Source organism: Venustampulla echinocandica (assembly GCF_003357145.1).
Source record: "Venustampulla echinocandica strain BP 5553 chromosome Unknown scaffold_12, whole genome shotgun sequence".
Lineage (NCBI taxonomy): Eukaryota > Fungi > Ascomycota > Leotiomycetes > Helotiales > Pleuroascaceae > Venustampulla > Venustampulla echinocandica.
Genome location: NW_022474217.1, coordinates 669,725 through 690,713, shown reverse-complemented (window position 1 = coordinate 690,713; position 20,989 = coordinate 669,725). Strand labels below are relative to the sequence as shown.

General features: G+C 47.8%; 6 protein-coding genes across 6 annotated transcripts; 2 read left to right on the top strand and 4 right to left on the bottom strand.

The window, feature by feature from the left end:
* Nucleotides 1-963: 963 nt before the first annotated feature.
* On the top strand, nucleotides 964-2,648 carry BP5553_09990 (Succinic semialdehyde dehydrogenase; the record flags this gene model as incomplete). The annotated part of the gene is made up of 4 exons (XM_032018613.1): nucleotides 964-1,081; nucleotides 1,147-1,301; nucleotides 1,365-1,579; nucleotides 1,634-2,648. 4 exons carry the CDS (start codon nucleotides 964-966, stop codon nucleotides 2,646-2,648), a joined length of 1,503 nt encoding a protein of 500 aa, XP_031865450.1.
* Nucleotides 2,649-3,209: 561 nt separating this feature from the next.
* Nucleotides 3,210-8,438, bottom strand: BP5553_09989 (uncharacterized protein; the record flags this gene model as incomplete). Its single annotated transcript, XM_032018612.1, has 7 exons — nucleotides 3,210-4,584; nucleotides 4,798-5,242; nucleotides 5,368-6,629; nucleotides 6,681-6,701; nucleotides 6,752-6,851; nucleotides 6,902-8,063; nucleotides 8,118-8,438. The coding sequence occupies 7 exons, from the start codon at nucleotides 8,436-8,438 to the stop codon at nucleotides 3,210-3,212; spliced, it is 4,686 nt and encodes a 1,561-aa protein (XP_031865449.1).
* A 2,182-nt stretch (nucleotides 8,439-10,620) lies between these two features.
* Nucleotides 10,621-13,027, top strand: BP5553_09988 (WD40 repeat-like protein; the record flags this gene model as incomplete). Its single annotated transcript, XM_032018611.1, has 5 exons — nucleotides 10,621-10,740; nucleotides 10,798-10,909; nucleotides 10,951-11,187; nucleotides 11,236-12,370; nucleotides 12,418-13,027. 5 exons carry the CDS (start codon nucleotides 10,621-10,623, stop codon nucleotides 13,025-13,027), a joined length of 2,214 nt encoding a protein of 737 aa, XP_031865448.1.
* A 732-nt stretch (nucleotides 13,028-13,759) lies between these two features.
* On the bottom strand, nucleotides 13,760-14,704 carry BP5553_09987 (Cellulose-binding protein; the record flags this gene model as incomplete). Its single annotated transcript, XM_032018610.1, has 1 exon — nucleotides 13,760-14,704. The coding sequence occupies one exon, from the start codon at nucleotides 14,702-14,704 to the stop codon at nucleotides 13,760-13,762; it is 945 nt and encodes a 314-aa protein (XP_031865447.1).
* A 2,775-nt stretch (nucleotides 14,705-17,479) lies between these two features.
* On the bottom strand, nucleotides 17,480-17,944 carry BP5553_09986 (uncharacterized protein; the record flags this gene model as incomplete). The annotated part of the gene is made up of 1 exon (XM_032018609.1): nucleotides 17,480-17,944. One exon carries the CDS (start codon nucleotides 17,942-17,944, stop codon nucleotides 17,480-17,482), a length of 465 nt encoding a protein of 154 aa, XP_031865446.1.
* Nucleotides 17,945-19,898: 1,954 nt separating this feature from the next.
* Nucleotides 19,899-20,630, bottom strand: BP5553_09985 (40S ribosomal protein S11; the record flags this gene model as incomplete). The annotated part of the gene is made up of 3 exons (XM_032018608.1): nucleotides 19,899-19,967; nucleotides 20,034-20,272; nucleotides 20,453-20,630. 3 exons carry the CDS (start codon nucleotides 20,628-20,630, stop codon nucleotides 19,899-19,901), a joined length of 486 nt encoding a protein of 161 aa, XP_031865445.1.
* Between the last annotated feature and the right edge of the window lie 359 nt (nucleotides 20,631-20,989).

The following is a 20,989-nucleotide window of genomic DNA, read 5'->3' as shown; positions in this document are numbered from 1 at the left end:
ACTTCATAGCCATCGAAGGATTCCCTTCAAAAGTCTCCAAGTACAATCCCATACGGGGGCACTCGAATACGAGTACTGAAACGCTAATCCCACTAATAACAAATACTTCGTACGGGCCACTTGAATAGTTCTGTTCGCAGGGCCCAGTCCAGATCTCAACCCTCGTGCCGCAACCCAGACAGAATGCGATCCTACCCTTAGCTAGCGAGCTACAGGGCCTAGAACTTTTGTGCTCTCGGAGTATAGCAAAATAATGGGCAAGCATAATCAAGCAGTTGAATATAAATTTTGAATTGCATACATGGAACTCTGAACTTTGAGCTTGGTGTAGGGCTTATCTCCTGAGAAGGGGCGGCGCACTAGGACTGCCATTTGCTATTGTGGGAAACGGGAGAAGGATTCAGTTTGAACTAAGAAAATTGGTCTGCGACTCCATACAAAGTGCTTCGTAAAGAGTATTCCATAGGAAGGTAGCCGAGGTATATAGTATCTAAGAAAATGCGGAAATGCGAAAGGAGAGGAATGGGGAGGTGTTTTGCATACATGTAGGAGTGTGGAAAAGCAAAGAGCAGGAAGCGATCATAACACTAATCGCGCAAAAAGTCGTGCAACTCGCTACGCGTATTACGTCTGATGTTTATCTCTAACTCTATTAGGTAAGGCATGATGTCACACTATGGTACCTACCTTACCTACCTCGGCAGTATACACAGTGCGGAAAAGTACTGTATCACTATCGTTATCATTATCATCATCCCGCATCCTATGTCATTCCCACGACGACGCAACCAAATATCTCCAGGTGGAACTCCAACCTTGGCCTGACCGCCTGCCCCTCTCAACACCATGGCCAATAGTTTGGTCTTTAGAGCCACAGCTTCCACCTCATGTAGAATCTCACGATCGTGGTTTCAACAGTTTACACTCCCATCTACATCTATCTATACACGCCTAGCTTCGACTATGTCTCATATTCATACCGTCCCAGGGCTCAATGACCCGTCACTGCTGAAGACAGGAGTTGCATACGTCAATGGGGAATGGGTGAAGGCCAGATCGGGGAAGACATTTGAAGTGCATGGTACGCATGACACTACGCTTATAGCTCGCAGAATTCCGCATCCACTCACGCTTCATTTTCATCAGATCCCTCCTCTGGAAAACTCATTGGCACCGCCCCAGAATTTGACGCCGCTGATACCCAACGTGCTATCGACGCTGCGGCTACCGCACTCCCCTTATTTCGAGCAAAGACAGGCCGGGAACGCTCGAAGCTTCTAAGGAAGTGGTACGACCTGATGGTATGCTCTATATGGGCCATTCCCAGGTCCAAACCAAGAATAGGGCTGACCCGTTCGGAATAGGTTGAAAACTCCGAGGACATTGCGAAGCTTATTACGTGGGAGAATGGCAAGCCTCTGGCAGATGCGAAGGGGGAGGCAGCATATGCTGCCACGTTCTTGGAGTGGTTCAGTGAGGAGGCACCAAGAATATACGGAGAGACAATTCCGGCATCAATTGCTGGCAATAGGGTGGTGACAATGAAGGAGCCAGTCGGTGTCTGCGGGCTTATCACACCGTAAGCAGCCCTAATCTCAAGTGGATTATATAACCAGCTTCTTAATCTTTTTAGTTGGAACTTCCCAGCGGCCATGATCACCCGAAAGATTGGCCCTGCTCTTGCGGCGGGCTGCACAGTGGTAGCCAAGTCTCCCGGCGAAACACCATTTACATCCCTCGCTCTTGTCGAACTCGCCCACAGAGCTGGTATTCCCAGAGGTGTCGTCAACATCGTCAGCGGACTCAAGAACACTCCAGAGATTGGCGAAATCCTCACCACATCCCCAGCTATCAAGAAGGTATCCTTCACAGGATCTACGCCCGTTGGTAAACTCCTCATGAAGCAATCGTCCTCCACCTTGAAGAAACTCTCCTTTGAACTCGGCGGTAACGCACCATTCATCGTGTTTGACGACGCAGATGTCGATACTGCCGTCGCAGGCGCAGTTGCAAGCAAATTCCGCTCTTCAGGGCAAACATGCGTCTGTGCCAACAGGCTATACGTACAAGCTGGGATCTACGACCAATTTGCGCAAAAGCTCGCTGCCAAAGTGAGAGACTTCAAGGTTGGTGGTGGTTACACGGAAGGTGTAACTCACGGTCCGGTAATCCACGACCGAGCTGTCACCAAAGTCGATGCTCACGTACGCGATGCTGAAAAGAAGGGAGGGAAAGTAATCCAAGGTGGAGAAAAAATGCCCGAACTTGGCGCCAACTTCTTCCAACCTACCATCATCACAGGTATGACTATGGATATGGCTCTCGCATCTGAAGAGACATTTGGTCCCGTAGCCGGAATTTTTAAATTCGACACCGAGGAGGAGGTCGTCAAGATGGCTAACTCATCCGAGGTTGGTCTAGCCGGTTACTTCTTCTCACGAGATTTGCAGCGCGTTAATCGAGTTGCGGAAGGACTTGAAGTGGGAATGGTCGGTGTGAACACGGGGTTGATCAGCGATGCTGCGGCGCCGTTTGGCGGAGTAAAGGAGTCTGGTTTTGGGAGAGAGGGCAGTAAGTATGGGATTGCGGAATTCCAGATCATTAAGACTATCACTTATGGTGGTATGGGTGGGCCTTTGCAGACTTGATAGTCCAATCAAAATTATCTTTTGTGCGATGATAATGAAATTTGAAACCCAAAGCTTCGTACAAGGTCTGCTTGACTCGGTTTTGTTCTACTAAATAGGTCGACCGAAAATCGGAGGCATCTATAAAATAACTGGAGCGGTAACCAACTTTCTGTTATGAATTACTGACCTATAAGTGAAGAATGTTAGGGTTAGTCTAGATTTAGGGAGAGGTTGCGGTATATGATGTGGAGATAGTAAGTTAAAATTACTTGTACAACATGATTATATTGTCCTTTTATCATGGCTAGGGTCATTTTAGGTGGTAAAGAGGGGGTTTGATGACCTATATTTGCTACTTTTTAAGGTATTAAAAACTGTAAGTCTATTCTGTGTACTAACTCCCATACATCATGCCGCTTGTCCACTCATATACACGTGGTGATTTCGTGAATGTCCAAATATTACTCGATGTGATGCAAATAATCGCACCGTTTTATTTACTCTCCTTCTCCCCTCGTTTATGACAATTTTGCTCAAATGCCAGTCGGTGCTACTTCAAACCACTGTTGACTCCCCATGCTACTCCGCGTGCGGCACATTCCCCATCATAATCCCTTCCAACCGTTCCTTCTCCCCACTTTCCCCCACCATAGCTCTAAACACACCGCTTTCATTGTCCCAAAGCTCCCTTGGCGTCCCAAACTCCACCACCTTTCCCTCGCCCATAACTAAAATCTTATCAAAATCCGCAATAGTGCTCAATCTATGTGCAATAACAACTAGTGTCGAATCCTTAAATTCCTCACGGATACTCCGCTGGATGAGTGCGTCGGTTGCCATATCCACGGCGGAGGTAGCTTCGTCTAGAACCATGATTTTAGGGCGGGATACGATGGCTCGCGCAAGGCAGAGGAGTTGCCGTTGGCCTTGGGAGAGGTTGAGGCCGCCTTCTGAGATAGGGGAATTGAGAGAGGTGAAAGTGTTGCAATTGCCGGCGGGAGAAGTTGCGGGCAAGGCTTGCGAAGTGGGTGACGCAGGGGAGGTATTGAAGTCTGAAGAGGAAACGAGATGTACACGGACAAGTGCGTCGCGGAGTTCGGCATCAGTGTGCTCGTCGAAGGCATCGAGATTGGAACGTACAGTCCCGGAGAAGAGAACGGGATCTTGAGGGATGATAGCAAGGCGGGAGCGTAAGGCCTGCAGCTTGATGGTCGAGATATCAAGACCGTCGATATGAATCGAACCTTCGCGGGGTTCAAGAAAGCGGAAGAGAGCGAGCGTTAAAGAGGACTTGCCAGCCCCAGTCCGGCCGGCGACTCCGATCCGCTCATTAGGTTCAACTGTAAATGTCAAATCCTTTAGCACAGGTGGGAGGTCCGGAGCGTAACCAACGACGAGGTCGTTAACTTCAAGGCGACCTTCGCTAGGCCAAGCTGCAGGAGGATCGGCGCCGTCAAGTGGTTCTGTTGCTAGGTTTGAGTACTCCATAATACGCTCAGCGGCGTTCATATTGAGCTCGAGGTTCGTGTAGTGCCGGATGGTCCAGATTACCACTTGGCCATATTCGAGTGCAAAGGAAAGGGCAAACCCCGCAAGTGCGGCATCAATATCTTTCATCAGCAGAATGAATATACATATAAATGTGGCGAAGAACCCCCCTATCAGAGCCATGCGCCAGCCCATCCAGCGGTTAAATGCCCAAAGGTGCCAGAAGGATGTAGTATGGTCGTCGATCTTGGAGAACATGCGTGAAATATACACATCACATTTATCGAAAGCCCGGATGGTCCCAACTCCAGTCAGAGCGCTACCAAATTGCTCGAAGATAGGAGACTTGGCGATGGACTCAAGACGCTTAACTTCTCGGGCACCGGGTAGGAACCGGAGGGCGACATGGAGACATAGGCTAAGGAGCATGAGGGACAGGATAATCACCCACGGCGAAACGAAGATACTAAGGATATGTTAGAAAGCGGTATAAGAAATGGGATATAGGTCTCGAAATAGACACAAAAGCAGCACACCAAAGCCTTGGCCTCCTACTACGTAGAGGCAGTTGTAATCCTCTCAGATACACCCAGAGCCTCTTTAATAAGAGAGCTCACGGATTAGAGAAATTTAATTGGTAGCATAGCCTTTCTGTCTATGTTTAGGGAGTCTGACTCACCCTGCAATCATAATTCCAATTAAGCGGAATAGATTATTGGCTCCGAAACCAATATCCATAGAAAGTTTAGCGTCGACGACAGTAAAGTCCGCTGTAAAACGGTTAAGAATTCTGCCTAGAGGAACAGTGTCCATCCATCTCAAGGGGGTTCTGAGGATAGTAAAGCTGAGTTTGTCGAAAAGGCTGCGGGATGCGCGAATGGAGCCAGTATAAATCCACCAATATCTGAATGTCCCAACGAATATTGACACGACAGAGAGTGTTACGTAAATACCTAGGTAATATCCAATGTTGTCAGTGTGTTTGATCGGAGCGCTGGAGTTGAGTGAAGGGGTAAAGCCGTGCGAGAGGCCATTGACTTGGAATGAATAGGCGAGCGTATGTTTTATACTTTGGTGCTGATCAGTCGTATCGCCGGTCCAAAGACGAAGCCACCAAGATCGACCTTGGCCCACGTTAGTATTTCTTTCCGCTAGCTTTATACTACGGAATTTTCTTATCGAGTTCTCCGGCCTAGCTAGATACTAGCACTATAGGAAAAGAATAAAGTGCTAGGGTGCTGCAACTCACCAGTGACAAATCCCTGTACGATAGCGTACGAAAGGACTGCAACGGACCAGAATAGCCAGCCACCGCTCGACTTCATGTAGTTCAAATAAACAGCAGTCTTAACTGCGCCTTTTTCCCTCGCTTCATCTTCCACGAACTTCTTCGGGGCAGCTGTCTTAGAATTGACCTCCTTAAACTGCTTAGTATTCTCACTATCGGAGAATTGTTCAGAGTTGACGGCTGTAGATTCTTCATCCTCCTGGGTTTCTTGCTCGGTCTCTTCACGCTTTATCATCTCGTCTAGCGTGCCGTCGCTCTCAAAATCTTGAACTAAGCCGGAATTCTCGACAGTTCCGTTGCCCAACTCGACGATATACTTGGTTTTTGATTTGCAAAGTGCGACATGATGTGTGACTAGGATTCGGGTCCTCCCAATACCCAACTCGCCTGCTAATCCTTCCTCGAACGTGAATCGCCCAACGTTTGCGTCCAAGGCGCTAAATATATCATCCAAGATTAATATACCCGCCCGTGAGTATAAAGCACGAGCAAAGGTGACTCTCCATCTCTGTCCACCGCTTAAATTTATGCCATTAGCTCCAATCTCGGTATTTTCTCCATCAGTAAGCATTTCCAAGTCTTTCTTCAGAGCGCATACTTCGATGACTTTCTGGTATCGATATTGGTCAAATGGAAGACCAAACAGGATATTGTCTTTAATGCAAGCGTTTTCAATCCAGGGAATCTGAGCCACGAAGGCGATGGATGAGGGAATAACCCAATTATCCTTTGTAGCGAGGTGATCATGGCGTTCTTCAGTAGGAGGAGATCGCGGGACATTGATCTTCCCGGAAAGAAGGTCAACCTCTCCAAGTATAGCTGCTAGCAACAAGCTTTTGCCACTTCCAGTCTTGCCACTTACGACACTTAGTTCTTTTTCCGGGAATGAAATATTGACATTTCGTAGAACGTAACGCTCGTCGCCATCTTCCTTTTCCTCATCCGATGGCCAGGCGATCGACGCATTTTCAAACGATATATTCGGTGCGTCATTGGTATTCTTAGTTATCTCGGGGGCGTTCAGGTACCTCTCAATTCTCTCGATAGAGATCCACGCATCGATAAGATACGTCGTGAGTTCTGGGATAACAGCCAATGTTACCTCAAGACCCCCAAATACTCCAATGGAGGTAAAAGCTACTGATGGAGATAGCTCTCCATATAGCCAGGCGTAGAGAGAGAGGGATGCTGCGGAAAGTGCTACAGGCCCGGTGATCCAGCAGCTATCGAATGTTAGCGGGAAATTAACTTGCACCCTCAGGTTCACAGCTCACAAAATCAAAACAGTATCGGAGCTGGTCTCGAGTTAGTCAATGCAGCTATGGGGCTTGGTTGCGTTACTGACACATAAACACTCCACTGTTCAGCCAACTCTTTGGCTCGAATTTTGCCAATCTTGGCATGCCAATTAGATTCTAGAGCAGAAAATTTGATTTGCCGGATACCTCCAGGCTGTTAGTAATAGAGACTTTCTCACATCCTTCTCAAGGCATACCTTGTAGTGCTTCCGTAACAACTCCCATCTTTACATCTCGAACCTTCATAAGCCTATCCTGTGCGGCTGAGTACCGCTTGCTAAAGTAAATGTTAACAGGAAGGGTCAGAGACATAACTAAAAATCCGCAAAGTAACACCTTCCACCCAAGGATGCTCAGTAGGAATGAGAAGGATATGGCCAGCTTGAAAAGACAACCTGGAAAGTAATTGTTAAAAGAGCAAAAGTCTGAAACGCGCTTTGTATCAACACCGATGAGATTAACCGTGGATTGTTTGCCTTTTGGGTCACTTTTATCCCCGTCGATTTTCGGCTTGTCTCCAGCAACTTCGTCACCGGGTGCATTCATAAGATCAGTGCCCTCGCTAGATGTTATTTTTCTAGATTTAGAAGTGCCTTTCACATCTTTCCTTCGCATAGCCTTCTGGAATATGAGGCTTGAGAGCTGTGATCGGATAGGGATGGCGAGGCCCGACCAACTAATCCAAAACAACCAAGCTTCATTCCAGGCGGCACCTACAGTAGTCAGAGTGAGCATCAATACCCAAATCCAAGCCTCGGAACTGACGGCCTGTCCCGCAACTCGCCTTTCAAGGATACGCAAGATGTGATACGTAACGAATTGCGGGGCAAAATTCCCAAAGGCTTGGAGGAGAGTTAGGAACCATTGAGTGATGAATTGCGCCTTGTGAACCAGAAATATCTCTATCCATAGGCGTTGGGTATGTTTTTTCCGTCTCCAGTCTTCGCTTAGGTCTCTAGCTCGAGTGTAGTGATCCATTTTCGGCAAGTCATTTTGATCCAGTCTTTTCTTCTTCCGCGCAAGGGCAAGTAGTTGATCAACCCAGGAAAAGCTGTAGCGCTCGAGAGCAGATACAGTATTCATGCCATCAACAAAAGCTCCATCATAAAATACATCTGGCCGACGTGGAATGGAGACACTAGCAAGCGCAGCAAAGACCACGAGGACCAGTTGTGCAATTTGAAGACCAGTGGCTCCTAATGAACTACTCACCCCAACATTTTGAGCTAAAAGCATGCCTTGTATCAGAAGCACTGCAAGAAGTAACATGCAAGAGATCAATGAAAATACCCCGAGGGTATAAGATCTGAGCGTGTTTCGGACGCTTGCAATGGTGAGCGCCTGAACCACGAGTAGGAACTAGTTAATGTCAGCCTTTTGGACGCCGGGTTTAAAGAGGTATATAGGACGAACCCATTGCGCTACATTCAACCAGTCATCAGCGAACATGCCTCTAGGAGAGTTTATGGTGGCGAGGATAGCCAGCGCGACGGCGGCAGAGAGGCCGGAAATCGTGAAAAAAACATGGAAGATCTTGGGAATCTTGGCCGAGTACTTTGCCATTGATTGCTCCGTTGCAACTCCATCTTCATCTTCGTAGATTTTGGGTTTGGGATTTGACTTGGATTCTCGGATGTGAATTGATATGCTAGTGAACGACGGGAAAGTGAGAAGCAACACCAGCACAAGGCCAGTAACCCCTGCAGCAGTCAACCTTGAACCGTCCTCGAGCATCTTGAATCGAGTAATTATGAACGGCCTAAATATTCTGGAAATGCAGCATTCTTAGGTCGGATCAGATCGGATAGGATATTGCAGCAATACGGTGTGGAGAAATATCCAACCAAGACAAGGCAGTACCGCAGTGAACGAGTATGTGTGAATGTGTATGAAAGTAGCCAACGAGTAAAGATTCACTCGAGTACAGGTACCTTATATATCACGTAATATCTGGACGCTTGCGTTGCGGCGGCACGAGAGGCGGTCTAGGTTTAAGTCTGCGTCTGCATCTGCGTCTGAGTCTGAGTCTGAGTCTGAGTCAACCGGCGTGCGAGGGCCGAAGGGGATTGCTCCGTATTCAATGTAAAAACTTGGATTTAGGACGGAGCCCAACACAACACAACACACAAGTCAGCACACACGGCAAGCTTTTGTAGGTAAATAGGTAAGGTAAATACCTAGGTACCTTGGGGGGAATGTGGATAGTGGGGTAGGTGATTGCAGCGGTCAGGACGAAGCATTACTCCGATACATGATAAATACCTGGTCCTGCAGCAGTTCGATGGCGCGATGGCGGTGGGGGGGACGGCTAGGCGACAAAGCGAAGGTGGGCGGACTCAACTGAAATAATATATATTTATTATTCCCAGCGATGGGGGCGGAGTGTCTACCAATTCCCACAGTAAAGGCGTCCAACATCCAACTAACACACCGGGGACGAAATGGAATCAGTTTACTAGAAACGAGCAGTGCGGATGCAAATGTAAATGTAAATGTAAATGCAAATCCAATTGTAATTGCAATAACGGACGGCAAGCCGTGGAGATCGAACGACTTACGACTTCCGACTCACAGGAGATGCCAATAGCAGGGCATCCGGAATAACTTCAAGCTGCGCTCTTCCCATCCCATCCCATGATCTCGTCTACTGCTACCCAGCAAATGAGGGCTTCCGCAACAGTGTGTAAATAAGCTGTTGCTCGCCCATACATACCTTAAGCAGCAGCTCAGTTATGAGTGAACCTAACCTCTGGCAGAGATGGTTTGCTTGCTCCTTGGTTGCTCGTACTTGGTCCAGTCGAGCTCAGACATCGGACACGCCCCTCTCTTGTTCCGTCGCTCTTCCTCAACATCAACACCACAGAGTATATATCACTAGTAACTGTTTCTGTTTCTGTTTCTGCGCGGGCTTGTGCATGTGCATGTGTTGGTGCTGGTGCTAGTGCTGATGCTTTGCCACTGCATCCCGGACTGGCCAAGTTTAGGGTTAATTGGGTTTTGGGGCGATTGGCGCTTGATTGATGCTTCGGAACTTGAAGGGACAGGAGGACCAAACGCCTGTAAGCTGCATGCCAACTAATAAATACCATTAACACAAATTGGGATGATGCTTATCGTATTTATCCATGGATAAGGCAAAGGTAAGGCACCTTACCATTACTTCGTAGGTAGCCTATAGACCGGAGCAATTGTGCTCGAGTGGGCTACGAGGCCGAAGAATTCAGCATTTGATCTGGAGACACTGTCAGAAATAACAAATGAGAAAACGAAGAAATAGCAATCGGTGTGTGCAATGTGCCATCCAGTCCATTTCAGCCACCCAGGGGCATTGTATTGCAGACCTAACTTTTTTTGGTGTGTTTGACGCCCGACCCCTTGTGCTTCCTTTCAGGCGTGTTTGACTTCGCACTCAAAGCATGAAGGCGCACTACAAAGTACATGTACCTTTACAGTACAGTACCTACCTAAAGGTACCTACCTTAGATACCAACAGTATTTGGCATTTCTCCTCTCCTCCGCCGCACTGCTGAATTGAATACCCCCTTCAATCCAAGCTCCCGGGCGCTCGCTCTTCGCCTTGGTAGCGCTACAGTACCTGTTCTCTGTACCACTGTATGATAATTCGACCTCCGCTTCTACGCAACCTTAATCCCTGGCGATATACACACCACACCAGGGATCCGCATCATCCTACGCTCCCGCTCTAAACCGACCGCCTCTTGATTTCCTTTGTTCTTTCTTCTATGCGATTTTCTGGCGCCTCTAGAACTGAACTCCCCCATAGCCCAATACTCAGCTCACTTTCACAATCGGTCGCCTTCAAGCTGCTTTGCGGTAGAATAACATAGCCTCCCCGCGCTGGCGCGACTCCAAGGAATATCACGGCTGCCCCGTCCGCTGCAACTAGTCCTCCAGCATGAAAGCCGCCCCCATCATTGTCAACTGGCATGCCGAGAATGCGCCAATCTATTCGGCAGATTTCCAGCCTCACGGGAAAGGTCGATTGGCAACGGGCGGTGGTGATAACAATGTTCGGGTGGGTTGCAGTCTGGCTAGCAGTAACTGAGGGAGGAAATGCTGACGCCCCCAACAGCTATGGAGAATAGATGCGGAGGGAGAAGATAGGAAGGTCGAATACCTGTGTACCATGGTCCGCCATACCCAAACTGTTAACGTGGTGCGGTGGGCTCCCCGAGGCAAGTCGCGTCCCTCTCGGATATTTGGCGTCTTTCCTAACCCTCACCAGGAGATGTATTAGCCTCCGCCGGCGACGATGGCAACGTGATTACATGGGTTCTCGACTCCCAAAATTCCAAACCTACCTTTGGAGACGATGGCATCGAAGACAAAGAATCATGGCGGACAAGGCACATGTGCCGTTCAACAGGCGCCGAGATATACGACCTAGCCTGGTCTCCTGATGGCGTTTATTTTATAACAGGGAGTATGGACAATGTTGCTAGAATCTACAACGCCCAGACTGGTACGTTTATTTGGCTCCTTCATCTACTTTTGAGACTAATTGATCTAGGTCAACTCATACGGCAAATTGCGGAACATCAACATTATGTCCAAGGAGTTGCATGGGACCCTCTAAACGAATACATTGCAACACAATCCTCCGATCGCTCCGTCCATATTTATACCCTCAGAACCAAGGATGGGAGTTATGTCCTCGATAACCGCGATGACATACCTAAGAAGATTGGGAACAACATAAAAATGGACTTGCCGGGGCGAAGGATCTCCTCAAACAGCCCAGCTCCCCCTGATATGAGCTTTCGAGGTTCTCAGATGTCTCGAGAGGAATCGAGCAATGGAGTAGGATCACCAGTGCCCTCCTGTCCCGGCACGCCTACATCCTTAGCCTTGCCAATGAACCCCCCGAGTACGATAAGCCATAGTAGGCGGTCTTCGTTCGGAGCCCCGTCCCCAGCCATGTCAATGCGACGATCCGCGTCCCCAGCACCATCCCTACCATTGCCTGCCGTAATGCCAATGGAAGCTTCACCAAAACCATACCATGGATTCGGTGTCAAGAATGCCAACTTATACGCCAACGATACCCTTAAATCATTCTTCCGCCGATTGACGTTCACACCAGACGGTAGCCTTCTTTTCACTCCCGCGGGACAATATCAGACGCAGCATAAGGGGTTAGATGAAGTAGCGAAGGCGGTGTACGAGGTAGTCAATACGGTATACATTTACACGCGAGGGGGGATCAACAAGCCCCCAATAGCCCACCTCCCAGGCCATAAAAAGCCTTCGGTAGTGGTGAAATGTTCCCCCATATTTTACGCGCAGCGAAAGGCACCTCCGCAAACCAAGCATATCACCATTGACACCTCGTCAACAGAAGATGCCATGGCTGCTCTCCCTGAACCGGCTATTCCAAAATCGCCGGCGGCTTCCTTCATGGAACCTCCACCACTTGTACCTCAAATGAGTGATTCCTCCTGCCGAACTTCATCGCCCAAGCTGAGGACTTCGGAAGTCGAGATGAATGCTTCTACACAGGGCCCGGCCATGGCATTCTCTCTACCATACCGTATGATATACGCCGTTGCTACAGAAGATTCTGTCTTAATGTACGATACACAACAACAAACTCCGCTATGCATCGTCAGCAATCTTCACTGTGCCACGTTCACGGACTTGACTTGGTAAACCCAGCTCTACTATCTCAGCTTCTACCACTAATATTTCTTAGGTCTAATGACGGGTTAACTTTATTAATGACCTCGTCAGATGGTTTTTGCTCCACCCTCACATTCACCTCCGGAGAGCTTGGACAGCCATACACTGGTGAAGTACCAACCGCAAAGCATCCGATAATCAGCAACACCGCAGTATCATCGTCACAAAACACACCAATGGCAACCCCTACCTCTATAGCTCCACCATCCCCTTTCCCAGCCTCCGGCCATCACCATCGAACTTCCTCCAACCTCTCCGTTGCCCCATCGCCACCACCCGCACACTCCAATCCGTCGGTACGACCGTCATCCCCTACACGGTCAAATTCCACATCATCGATAGCAACGCAAGCTTCATATGCTACCCCAATTGTGGGTACAGTCATAAGTAACCCTACATTAGTAGGGGGGAGTTTGCCTAGTATTGCCGCGGGGAACTTGAGTTTTACTGGGATGCCGATGACGACACCGCCACAAACACCAAGAAGCACTACGAGCTCGGTCAGCGGTATTAAACGGGAAGCTAGTGAAAACGATAGGGAGGATGTTGGGGGCGAGAAAAAAAAGCGAAGGATTGCGCCGACTCCAGTTGGAGAGAATGGGGAGACTAGGTCGAATCCATAGCCAAGTGGTGAAAATGCTTGGCCGCAAATGGGAATAGGGTATCAGCCACTCCTACTCTTCTTTGTCTTAGTAAGTGCGATCGTATAACTCTAGGTTGGTGTTTAGGAAGTAAGGCAAAGAATCCAATTGGCAATCATGTATTTGGTTGGCGTGTGCTTATTAGCGGGAGTTTCTTGGCTGGACAACTGTGCGGAAGGGCTTGGCTCGCAAACTGTGTACTCTCATTATTTTGTAACTGAGTAGAATTGCCCGTGGTGCTTTCTAAATGTCATGTTTTGGGCTTGTGAAATCCGATTGTCGTGAGCTTGTTCGTTCTCTATGTTCCCCTTAGTGTCTTTAGGCTGGCCGAACTAATTCTTGGTCGCAGCTGATTCATTCTCAAAACTTTTGCGGCCGCCCTGTAACCGGGTTGCCGGATTTCCAGGCATCGACATCAACGTTGGAAAAGGCTTTCTCGCATATAAGGCGCTTGTCTCTCGGCAAACAGGATCTATATACAAGCTAGGAAACAGGCTCTAATTTGGCAGGGGACCCAGTATATACAACTTGAATAGCTCCAACTCCCAACTCGCCAGCCTACACCATCCCTTGCTACAACATTCACGAGACGAACTCTCTTCGTTCAAATCCAACTGACTTAAGGCATGCACTGGCCTAATATCACGCGAACATATATTAGCCCAATGTACAGCTTCGCCGGCTCGGCCAACCGCTGCTTGTCTCATACACAGCTCAGAGAGTGAAATGAGAAGGGAGGAACTTACTATACCACTCATTCGTCGCTTTGCATGTCCCTTGGGCACAAGTGGTCGCTCCACCCCAACCCGTTCCGCCGCACTGTCCATAGAGCGGCGCCCCGGATGGGTTGTTGGGGGTTGCCGTCGCACTAGGCTTCGAGCTGGTAACAAGTGTCGTTCCTGGCGTCGAAGGTATATCTGGGACCGATGGCCCGGAGCTGGCACCACAGGTAAATAGTGCGGGGCCAGGAATGGTGTAGCTCGTGAGCGTTTGGTAGATATTGATGAGGATCCCAGGATCGGTGGCTTTATATGCGCCTGGGAAGGAGACAGTCGAAGGGGTTGAGGCCCCTGTGCCGCCAGTGACATTGATCTGCGCACACTCCAGGTAGAACTGGGCACCGCCAGATGACCCTGCGCCGTGCAGGGCAATCAACTCTCCGCGAAGAAGATATTGGCCATTGGCAATGCAGGACGGAATCTTGATGCTGTGGACGCCTCCACTTGCGATGAGGTCGTCTATCGCCCATGTCTTTGTCGCCGCATTGTAACCTGCTTCTTGGATCTTGAACCAACCCCCGCCAATCCCGGAATCTGTTTTTGCGTCGGTGACCTTCTTGAGATATGCAATAGTGGGCCCCTTATGGCTGGAATCAATCACATCATCCGAGCCGCTGGTCAAAGTATGTCTCCAGATGGCTTGGACTGTGTCACCCGCTTTAACGTCGATGACCTTGTCAGATGGCGTGGTAGGGTTGGGGCCACCATTGCAAACTATATCTGATGAGGATACATCTTGAATAGGGCCATCGTAGGATGGGACTCGGATCCCGTAGCCAACTGGATTAGTTGTTGATCCAACCTTGAGGTTGGTAAATATGGTATGGGCAGAAGCGCTGGTAACCACTGCTGCCAGTGACAGAGCGCTCTGGAATCTCATTTTGGCCAAGGAGGAAGTACGGGAAGAAGAAGGCGAGAGGGAGAGAGAGAGTAGAATGCTTTCTTAACAAAGGACAAACAAGAAGCGGGCACTCGAAAGATATACCAAAGAATCTATAGAACACCTCCTAGCCAAATACGCGCGTCAGAGAGGGCTCCAAGGACCAAGACGGAGTTTATACAATCCGCCATCTAGAGGGACCACTGCATCTCGCAACTCGTTCCATGTAGTTTTCCGTTCCGAGCACCAATCCCAGCTGCAGCTTGTTAAGTCATCCACATGGTGGAAATGAAATGGCGGTGCGAGTTCCGGCAGCCACGCTCCGATGGGGCAAAAGTGTGGAGGTATATGAGAGATGATACTCTCAACTAGGCCCAGGGCAATATATCCGCAATTTATTCGGAACCACGGGCCCACCCAACATCAAGATTTAGCTGTTACTGCCGGCTGAGTGAGCCGAGTACCGAGGAGAGTACTCGAATGCCACGAAGTCCCATAGGAGTTTTCCTTTTCGCAAGGTGTAGCATAGCTAAAGAAGCCGTTCCAAGTTATGAATGAGTAGCCCATCGTCGGCTTGGCTTTCCTTGACTAGGTAAGGCATGATTATCTGATATACGGTTGCAGTAATATGACTTCGGGCCCGTCAAGCCGAGTCTCCGCATTCCTTTCGGCTCCACCTCAGAAGCTTCCCCAGATTTCTACTGCAGCAGATCTGGTGGCGTTCTCGATTGGCGATTACTGAGCTCACGCTCCGTTCCGCAAGAGGTTATCATGTCCCAAGGCGGGCCAAGGAGCGGTAAAAGGGGTATTATTGGGCTCGGTAGGCTAAACAGACCACCCATGTAGTAGTACTAAGGTACCTTAAGGTACTTAGGGACAAAGCGAATATTCCGGAAATAACATGCCATGCTCAAGATCCAGACTACAAAGTACGAACTACAATATAATATGCATCAAACGTATTCTGGCCCCTTGTAAATCTTATAGCAATTCCGAATTTCCTCCAAAGCGGGTTCTGAAGTCACCAGTCAAGACGATATGGCTGGCTTCATCTGTCGTACTCCGAAGTCTAAAGACGAGAATTAAAGCGGCAGCTCCTGTTTTGCCTACAGACTTTTTCTACTCAAGGAGCGAGACTAGCGCGCCATTTTCCTAGGAACTTACTAGATGCAAACTTGCAAAGGCCCAGCCGCTCTATCGTTATCGTACGCTTTTCTTTTTTGGTCGGAATTGAGGCCGAGGTATAATCATCTGGCGTTGCACGAGTACTTCGTAGACTCTGGAGTCGCCGGGACAGGATATGCAAGGAGGATACATTTTTGAATTCCGTCGTTTCGACGATTCATTATCTGTTGTCAGTTCGGATTTTCAAAGTTTTTGTTAGGTTCAATAATTTAACAATCTTGTTCCCGCAGTGACCACGCCTACCCCACAGTAAATATGACCGGGCTAGACTAGACATGGTAATATCTATGTTCCCACCTGCCGGCCCTTGAAAATATCATTGCAAAGGTCCGCACGCTGCATCACCCAGTGATTTAGACTGGAGGCCTCGCTACCCCTACTTAGCAGGAGGGTAATCAAGCCAATCCCAATCCCGTTATCGTTAAGGGCCCTTTACTTCGTTTGTAGCACGATATATCAACAAATCTCTCATCGTCTTCACAAACCGAGGGTGATAGACGGTATATATCCCAATGTAATGTGGCTTGCCAGTGGCTGGCTTCACCTGTCTTGCCCCTTTTCGCCAATTATAAGCGAGAATTAAAGGGGCAACACCCCTTTTGCTCAACGTAGGGACTTACCAAAGGTACCGAGTATAAGAAACATATTAACGAAACACAAAGATAAAGCTACTAGATTTTTTATAATCAAGGTGGGATAAATAATTTCTTAACTTGATTTACACCATACAGTATCCCTACCTAAATTCTAAGGCTCGTTTCATTTTTCCGGAGGGAAGTGTTTCTGCGAGAGATTTAGGAGCATAAATTTACCTCTAGTTATACCACGGGAGTTAGCATCGCTATATAACAAGTTGAAGCTTCCTGTTAATTTTCCAAGTAAAATTATATAGTAATCTCCTCCAACTCTCGTCCTTCGCCAGGCTAAGACCAGCATAAGCGGCACTTGTCAAGGGCAGAGATGGACGTCCCCACAAACCAACCCTAAGCACTTAGGTCTGGTTTAAACCAAGGGCTACATAAAATAGCGTTGTTATTGTGCTATGATTCAAAAACCGAAACAAGGGGCTTACATGACAGCAGTTTCACGTAACAATGGTGATAGGGTTTTGTAATGCACACCTTTGTATTTTTAGTCATCTCATATGTGAATCAATTAAAACATAAGTAACCAACTACAGACTGAAATTTTCATATGATGCAATGGTTACAGGTGACTTGAAAGATCTCAACCACAAATCACAATCATAAACAAGTCAAAAGAAGATGATTGAAGGCAATGGTATTGTTAGACCAGCACCACAAGAACGCCGGGTGTAGTAGCTAGATTGCGTGGTGGTGGGGTTCCGTGCACAAAGCCTGATTATGAACGTCCTCAAGGATACGCCGATCTGCCAGATAGTGAATTTCATAAAAGCCGCTGGGTTTCAGACCTGTAGCCCTAAAGTGTAAATAGAAGCCTGCTGTAAAAGTCCTGTAATAGACGTAGAAAGGTGACCATGTCGAGAGCAAGCTGGTGTACGCCAAGTGTTGCAACCCTTGAGTGATCTGCTACTAGTCAAAAGTGGCACTTATATTTAGCTCAGTTCGCCTATCCACCGATCAGGCACTCAAGGTCATGCTCGTTAGTGACCTGTGTCTGTGCCTCACCTGGCTTCGAAAATGCATTGCTACAAGGAAATGTCGTGCAACCATGGTGGACGTCGTTGCCACTGATTGGGTAAAGCCAGTGGACGCCAGAGTTGTCAGAATTATTGTCAACCATACTGATATCGTACCAGGTCAGGATGTCCTCGAAGTTCACTTCTCCACGCACAGCAGGTGTAAAAGGGTCCCCACCATCAAAGATGGTACGAAAAGCACCAACCCATCCTGGGCGAAGGGCGTGATTTCCTGAATCGGGCATGCCAACTGTAACAGACTTTCTGCCCGGGACAATTGTACCTGGAATATCGGGATAGTTGTTGTCCTTGATACCGCTATGGTTGCGCTCCGGAAACCAGCAGACAGTACGCTGGTAATTATCACGATTGACGAACTTAATACTGAAAGCCATGGTGCTTGATAGCAAAGCTATGATCGCAATAATGATGGCAATAGAACGATGCATGTTATCGGTTTTGGGGTGGGGAGGTAAATTCCTGAAGCTACGATTGGGATTGAAGTTGAGGCCTTGTAGCAGAAAGAAGTGAAAGTCAGGGCTGTGATTGGAGGTGTATTGGTTTGTGATTGGGGAGAGGTTGTTCTGAACTGTGAAGTGTTGATTGTAATTTGTAGACAGGTCTTGTTGAGGTTAAGTAGTGGCTGTGTGGTGGTTGTGTGAAAGAAGGAAAGGAATTGAGAGAGAAGAGGCTTCTTATATAGCAGTTAAGCTAGCTCGCGCAAACGGTAGAACTATTCACACTCTTCAAGAGATTCACTATAGAGTAGTTTGTTAACTTCGAGGGGTCCAATTACTTCACAAAATTAGAGTACTTAGCACCAACAACTTATGACTATTTTATATATATATACAATAAACAACAAATAACTTAAGATATATCTTATTATACTGATCTATAGAGAGGTTAATAAGCAATGTGCCCACTTAAGTAAGTAATCAGTAGCAAATTCAAAATGTACAACAGTAGGAAGACGCGAGCAAAGCAGGATAAATCTAATTTCAGGCTCCTATTTTCTACTAAACAGGTTAAAGATATAAGACACTCTGGCTTTAAGCTATTGATATTACTAACATTGTCGCCTACTATAGCAAACAACCATGCTATAATCTGAAAATATAACTTCTTATTCAGAGGCTCTACATGTGTTCTAGATCTATGTGGATGCTCTTGTTACGTTCACTTTTAATAGTTTACATCCACAAGCAAAAGTAGTTTATTGACCCCTAGAGTAATGCTTTAAAAGAGCCAATAACCAAAAAACTATACCGCAAGTCAATGTTTGCATCAAGGCATGCCCGGCATTGCAATGGTGGGCCCACCCTTGAGATTGGTAGTCAAGCCTTATCACTTACGTTACACTGTAGCTCATACCAGAAGGCCTTGCAACAAAGTTTTGCAATAATGTCTATCCTAAAACGTGGTCATGTAGGTAGTGATAATGACGTTAAGTTCCCTGACCAACTACTCTTCTTAGCAGCTAAGGCCATGTTAGCAACTAMGAAACGTAAGACATTACACAAGAAATCTTTTCGGAAGTCAAATTTAGAAGTTGGATAATATTAAAGCATAACCTACCACTTGGCGAAGTTATTGGATTCGAGATCGGTTCCGACCTGAAGGTAATCTACTATATTGCATTTTAGGGAGTGGTTACTTTGGTTCGATGTGGGCGAAAAGACGCGATCCTAATATTGTTATGGCAATCTTTCACGAAAAGAGGAAATGAATTGCATATTTGGGATATCTGGAGATAATAAACTCCTTGAAACGTGGGTTTGGAAGGTGATATCTCCTAAGATTGGAGCATAAGTAGGCTCTGCCCTCCTACTGCCGTCTTTTACAATCCACGGCGAGATGGGGTCGCCCCTTGGGCATATTACAGAATGCGTTAAAAACTTAAATAGTGCAATGCTTATATGGTATCGACTAGGAGTATGTTTCCCAGTCTTGAAATGAGGATTAGCAGATGCATTCTCAGTATCGAAGGACCTCGCAGGCTACCAACCAAGGCAGGTGGGAAAATTGCAACAAATCCGGCCGATTGTGATCCTCGGAGACAGGTGTATTCGCACGATTGCCATTCAATTGAATGCTTAAAATAATCAGAGCTAGACTTCTATCGAGGTCAGTAGAGGGGGAGCGCATCGTAGCTTTCCGCACCCATCACCTATTCAATGGCGTCCAAATTCAGAGGATGGTTGCATTGATGTACTTTCGGTAGCTAATGCTAATGCACATTTTTACCCATGCTAGCCCCCCACCAAATATCGTCTGCGCACAGTCCTCTAAGCTGATCCGCAGACAACAAACACCATGCAGCCTTGAAGAATCCCAGAAGAAAATCGTTTAGAACTTGTTAAACTGCTTAACAGCCTGGCCAGTTCGGGGAAGCACGCGAAGAACATTGAATCGGACCTATTCCATCATCTGTCAGCATCTCCACAGCACGGGCAAGGGGCCGGCGAGCCACGGATAACCTACAGTCTTGCTCAATGGTCTGCATTGTCCAACGGTAACCTGATCACCCTCCACAACACGGAAAGCTGGTGAAACGTGCGCAGCCAAGTTCTTGTGTCTCTTCTCATATCTGGAATACTTGGGGATGAAGTGGAGGTATTCTCGGCGGATGATGAGTGTGCGGTGCATCTTGGTGGACACAACGGTGCCGGTCAAGATACGGCCACGGATCGAGACAAGGCCGGTGAAAGGGCACTTCTTGTCTGTAGCAACCAAATATTAGCATAAATCCTCCATCGACCAAGGCGCGCTCTCTGGATATTTGTTGGCGGCCCAACACAACACCTCGAGGCCTCTCTACTCCACCTCAACGGGCCAAAATCCAAGTATGCCAACATTCCATTCCCGGCTTGACAGTGCGCGCAAATAAACTCCACACATACCGATGTAGCTTCCCTCAATGGCAGTCTTTGGTGTTCTGAATCCTAGACCAACGTCCTTGTACCATCTTCGTCCACCCTTGCCGACTCTCCGGGACTTTGCCTTTGTCTTGGAGTTCAAGAAGATGTGAGGCTGCTTCTGGTAAGCGCGCTCCGATTGCACGGTAAGTTCGGTGGCCATGACTGCGGATTCGGATTGTGGTCGAAGTCGCAAATCGGTGGTCGTCGAGATGGCGGTTGCGGGTTGTCGATTTCTGATAAAATTGGAGAGAGTCGCCAGAGATGATTTTCATCCTCGCTTCTGGAATTTGTGTGCGTCATGTGATCCTCGGCCTAACTATGGCTAAAAGGAATACGGGCTAAGCGGGCATGATCTAGCGGTCTCCATAGCCGAGACGCGCTCCACCGTGCTTTGTTTACGTGCCGGACCCATGGCAACCGACATGCGACATGCGATGATGATATTGATATTCATATTCAACGAAGGGCTAAGCATAAGGAACATGAATAGCCGTTAGCAACTGTGCCACTGAGATAGTC